Source organism: Abramis brama (assembly GCF_963993115.1).
Source record: "Abramis brama genome assembly, chromosome: 23".
Classification (NCBI taxonomy): domain Eukaryota; kingdom Metazoa; phylum Chordata; class Actinopteri; order Cypriniformes; family Leuciscidae; genus Abramis; species Abramis brama.
The window spans coordinates 1,685,384-1,691,383 of record NC_139985.1 but is presented as its reverse complement, the minus strand read 5'-3'; the positions used below and the strand labels follow the sequence as shown (position 1 = coordinate 1,691,383).

The 6,000-nt window shown below is 35.8% G+C and overlaps 1 protein-coding gene across 1 annotated transcript in view; it reads right to left on the bottom strand.

Annotated features, from left to right (window-relative positions):
• Positions 1-2,267: 2,267 nt before the first annotated feature.
• The window catches only part of sult6b1 (sulfotransferase family, cytosolic, 6b, member 1), a 54,718-nt gene continuing 50,985 nt past the window's right edge, over positions 2,268-6,000 (bottom strand). The window contains exons 7-10 of the mRNA XM_084101307.1: positions 5,333-5,459; positions 5,160-5,254; positions 3,459-3,615; positions 2,268-2,574 (exon numbers count right to left, since the gene is read on the bottom strand). Of these exons, the coding sequence (XP_083957433.1) occupies positions 2,447-2,574; positions 3,459-3,615; positions 5,160-5,254; positions 5,333-5,459 (507 nt within the window). The 3' untranslated portion in view covers positions 2,268-2,446. The remainder of the gene's footprint in view (positions 2,575-3,458; positions 3,616-5,159; positions 5,255-5,332; positions 5,460-6,000) is intronic.

Here is a 6,000-nt window from a genome sequence, read left to right as displayed (position 1 = left end):
CTTGCAATTGCAAGTTTATATCCAGCAAATTTTACTTTTTTTTTGCAATTGCAAGTTTAAATCCAGCAAATAAAATTTTACTTGTTTTCTTTCAGAACTGCGAGAAATAAACTCGCAATTGCGAGTCATAAAGTTCCAATCAATTATGACTTTTTCCCTCACAGTTTTTTGTGAGTTTTTGTCTTGCAATTCTCAATTGAACTGTGAGATAAAAAGATGCAATTACCTTTTAATGTCTTAATTCTGTGGTGAAAACAAGCTTGTACAGAAATCAGCTGCGATTCTTAATATCTCCTTTTCGACAAAATTGGTTTAAAGGGGTCGTGACATGAGAAATCAAATTTGCCTTCATATTTTGACATATAAGAGATCTTTGTTCCATTAAAACATCCTGCAAGTTTCATAGTTTAAAACGTCCTCCTCATTTTCAACAAAGCATCTATTTAATCAAAAACAGCTCGTTTGGAAACTACAGGATTTGTGACGTCACACAGAGAAATACATTTGCATATGCCAGCCTCCAGAGCGAGACATCGACAAATAGTTACACATCATCACACCATAGGCCCCGCCCACTGGCGTTCAGTCGCTTAACGGATGACATTTGCTCACACTGGATGTGAGCGTCGAGTCAGAAGTAAATATAAGCACTTACTCGCGTGCTATAGCAATTGGCTGTGTATACGGTTTCGTATGCAATGACATTAGCCAGTCACAACAGTGGCCGTTTACTGACACGCCTTAAAGGATCCGCGCCTTAAAAACTGAACATTTCAGATACAGGCTCAGAATGAAGGTTGAAAATAATAATTTTTCTGCTTATACATTAGTTTTTTTGCACAAAAAATTAATTAACATTATTAGTGAACCTCAAAGAACATATTAATGTCATGACCCCTTTAAAAACTGCAAAACAATCCTGGGACCCAGGAATAGACTTTTGTCCACTGTAGTGGACATTATATTTTAGTGAATTTCTTTGACATCATACATGTCACATGTCACGACCTGGGTGTCCTGTAAAGAGCACATTCAGGGCTTTTCAGAGATACCAAATGTTTGGAGGTTTCACCATGAGAACTTCTCCTTGGTCTTTAAAAATGTCTGACACAAATGTATATTGTAATTATAATTTAAATCGGACTACTTTTCAAATTGTATTTCATAAACCAAAATCGCAGGAAAACATTATGGGGTTTCCAATAAAAAAAATACTTTCTGTTACAGAACAAGGCATTGATTTCATACGTGTCCACTGTAGAGGACATCAGGACTTACATCATGTTTATCAGGCATTTTGGGAGACACAACAAGAGAATATGGAAATAAATTATACATCAATATTCCTATGAAATATTAAATATTATTATTAAAATGTTGCCAATTATTACTCCAATTATTACACTTCTTTTTTCATTAAATGTTGCTCCAAGAACACATTAATGTGGTCATTAGATACAGTGTATAGATACATTGCATTGAATGGAAATATTAATTTATGGCCATTTTACCCACATATTGCATAAAGTAAAATGGTGTATCAATTCATTCCGTTATATCTTTCATAACATAGTTGAGAATCATCTTTATACAAATTTTGGTTAAAAAAAATCCTGAAACCCCAAAATTTATTGGTGATTGGAAAAAAAAATCCCATTGTTTTTGCCTATACATATAATTTCATGTCATTTTATTTTTTAAACAACTGAGTCCTGGTGTCCACTACAGAGGACATAGCATAACGTATGAATAAAATATTATTTTTAAAAAATGTTTTTGTTTTTTACCGTTTGTTTCTTATGCTCTAAACAATGTGATGACATGGAAAAAAAACTAAATTCAAAAAACTTTTTTTTTTCGGTGTCTCAGTTGTTTTTTTTCCATCTTGTTTTGGTTTTTGAGGACCTTTTTGAGGTCACACATCCTGCTCGAGTCAATATCCGTTTAATTTTACGAGTTTCTACCAATTGACATGAATTTGTTTGACTGGACACAACCTTTGACATCAACAACAAAAAATATGAGAAGTGTTTTTGCTCTCTTTTTAAAGGCGATAATCATATTTATCCTGCTGTCTGAACTGTGCACCATTATGCGGTTGGTTGCACTTTATTATCTGCATTTGGCATTATTTTTCCCTGCGGAGCAGTTTAAAATCATGATGGATTGTGTTTCTCACCGAGGGTTGTGGGATTGAACTGTTGCGCCGACTAGTGGTGAACATTTGCAATAGATATTTTTGAAAGGGAATAAATAGTGTTGACATCTTTATTAAATGTTAGAAAATGAGGTTTATTGGCAGAGTGAGTTTGTTTGTGCTTATTGTAAGCAATGGAATGTACCAAAACATGAAAACATTAAAGTTGTTCATGAACAGCTGCCCTCATGAATGCCTGTGAAAGAACCGTGCCTTCGTCCTTCGGTTCACGTCGTGTCTTCTTCACATTTATTGGCAGTAAAGGTCATACTTCAGTCTGGCTCCGAGTTTTGTCCCAGCTAGTTTCGCTTGGAAGAGCTCATCCATCTGTTTACTCTGGACATCGGAAAAATGATTCTTCCAGTCGCCCACCTCGCCTGTTTATAACAGAAGACAAATTACATGATAGCAAAATCACACAGCAATCCTTTCATCATAACCAACAAAGTGTAAACATGATGTAAATAATAGATCTATCATTCTATCACTCTGTTATTCCATCCATTCATCCATCCATCCATCCCCAGCCCTTCTTCTCAGATCATATAACTTCTCATTTTATATATATATTTATATAATAAAAACATATAACAGTTGCTGTACTATCCAGATCTTGTCTTTTTCATGGAAGTAAAAAAAAAAAAATCACCTTTATAAATTGTTTAAGAGCAAATACAAAAAAAACAAGTGCTAAATATATAATATAATAACTATAGTCAAAATTAGAGTCAAATATAGTCAAAATTCGGTAAAATATCATTATATATATTTTAGAGATATAAGTCACACATCCATAAAGTATTCCAAAGTTTTTAAACATTAGTATTTTTAATTTTTTAGAAAGAAGTCTCTTATGCTCATCAAGCCTGCATTTATTTGATCAAAAATACAGAAAAAACGGTAATATTGTGAAATATTATTACAATTTCAAATAATGCTTTTCTATTTTAATATACTTTAAATTAGAATTTATTTATATGATGCAAAGATGAATTTAGCATCATTACACCAGTCTTCAGTGTCACATGACACTGATCATATATATATATATATATATATATATATATATATATATATATATATATTGAGAAATATTCAATATTTCTCCTCAATAATTGATATGAACTCAAACATTTCTCATCATGTTCTCAAAAGATGAAATGATCCGGCTGTTATCTGGAAACATTTTGTACTCTGTACCCGAGGACTTTAAGGAGAATCATCTTGAGTTAGTTACGTAGATCTGAAGTCCGTCTTTTACCTTTTCTGAAGAAGATGTTGCCGAAATTGCCATGAGATTTCTGGGAGTTTTCCAGCATAGCATTGAACGTACTTTCTCCAGCGATGCTGCCGATCTGCTCATCCGTCAGTGGAAGGTTGAAGAACTCGGAAACTTTCTTCACTCCTTCTGGCAAGTTCTGCATGAACAGCAGAAAAGTCTCAGATGTTTAAAGGGGTGGTTGATTATGATTTGACTTTTCTAACTTTAGTTAGTGTGTAATGTTGCTGTTTGAGCATAAACAACATCTGCAAAGTTACAACGCTCAAAGTTCAAAGCAAAGGGAGATATTTGCTTTTAAAGGGGTGGTATAATGCCCTTTTCACAGGATGTAAAATAAGTCTCTGATGTCTCCAGAGTGTGTGTGTGAAGTTTTAGCTCAAAATACCCCACAGATATTTTTATATAGTGTTAAAATTGTCACTTTTTGAGGGTGAGCAAAAACGCACCGTATTGTGTCTGTCCCTTTAAATGCAAATGAGCTGCTGCTCCCGGCACCGGGGGAGGAGCTTCAAGAGCTCGTGTCCTTTTACCTCACACACACGCACTGAAAATTTCACAAACTTTTAGCCTTTTATGTTCAAACCGGAGTCAGACAATGATGGAGAGACTCAAGAAGAAGTGACAACATGTAGAAGCAACAGGACATTTCTGAATGGATAGTTGATGAGTTTATGAAGCTGATGTGTAGTTATCTTCTAGTCATTGATTAGCATATTCTGTCTTGATAATCTATAAATCGTGTTCAGGGGGCGGGGTTTATGTAAATTCTAGGGTTGGTGATGTCACTAACCCGGGAGGAATGTGGTGTAGTCTCTACCAGCCGTTTGTTGTAGTCCTTAAAAAGCGATTTCTTTAAAAGCAAATATCTCCCTTTGAACTTTGAGCGTTGTAACTTTGCAGATGTTGTTTATGCTCAAACAGCAACATTACACACTAACTAAAGTTAGAAAAGTAAAATCATAATCAACCACCCCTTTAAGAAATCGCTTTTTAAGGACTACAACAAACGGCTGGTAGAGACTACACGACATTCCTCCCGGGTTAGTGACATCACCAACCCTAGAATTTACATAAACCCCGCCCCCTGAACACGATTTATAGATTATCAAGACAGAATATGCTAATCAATGACTAGAAGATAACTACACATCAGCTTCATAAATTCATCAACTAACCATTCAGAAATGTCCTGTTGCTTCTACATGTTGTCACTTCTTGAGTCTCTCCATCATTGTCTGACTCCGGTTTGAACATAAAAGCCTAAAAGTTTTTGACATTTTCAGTGCATGTGTGTGTGAGGTAAAAGGACACAAGCTGTTGAAGCTCCGCCCCCTGTGCCGTGAGCAGCAGCTCATTTGCATTTAAAGGGACAGACACAAAAAAACGGTGTGTTTTTGCTCACCCTCGAAAAATGACAATTTTAACACTATATAAAAATATCTGTGGGGTATTTTGAGCTAAAACTTCACACACACACTCTGGAGACATCAGAGACTTATTTTACATCTTGTGAAAGGACATTATACCACCCCTTTAAAACTCAGACTGGTTACAATAACTTTGCAGGTTTAAAATCAGATTTGACCTTATTTACTTCTTAATACACAACTGATCCTGTGCACAATTAGGTCTTCATGATCAGAAATATTTGTTTAACTTATAAATGATAAAAACTCGTACCTGTTTCAGATCCTCATATGTCACGATCATCACGTTTGGGTCGTCTAGACGTTTCTCCCAGGCGAGAGCGTGATCAAAATAAGATCCCCAGGCAACTGAAGAGGAGACGCAAAAAAAACGTTAACAATTTTATTAATTAATGTTTAACTTTTGTGGTTGAGTGTTTTTCGCACCTTCACCGGCCATGAAGTCGGAGAAGAACTTGTCCCACGGCTCAGCGCTGGGCAGAACCGGGTTTTTGTTCATGAAATGGAAGTATGAGACGAGCGTGTCTTTGGGGTTTCTGAACACCACCAGAATCTGAAAACAGAACATGTCAAATTCTGTGTTGAGGAGATTAGATGAGAGGAATAGTGTGTGGCTGCAATGCTCGAGTCCGAACTGCATCACTCTTTATCTTTAGCCCAACACAATAGAAGTGGTGTTTAATGTCTTTTTTTTAAATGTAAGTTTTGCACCAAAAGGCACAGAAACGTAATTCATATGATGCATTCTGAAAGGGTTTGCATTTTTTGGTTTTGTTCTGATTTATGATACAAAGTTCAATATTGGCTAACAAATGTTATTACTTGCATAGTGAAATATAATGACAACCGACTAGTGGAGACACTTCACTGGGCCTCACTAGTTAAGTATCAGACAATACATGTTTTTAATGAAATACCTGTTTCTGTGATGGGCTGGGTTAGTGTATGTGTGGTGTGTGTGTGTGTGTGTGTGTGTGTGTGTGTGTGTGTGTGTGTGTGTGTGTGTGTGTGTGTGTGTGTGTGTGTGTGTGTGTGTGTGTGTGTGTGTGTGTCTGTGATGGACAGGTTTAGGGGTCGGGTTAGTGTGTGTGTGT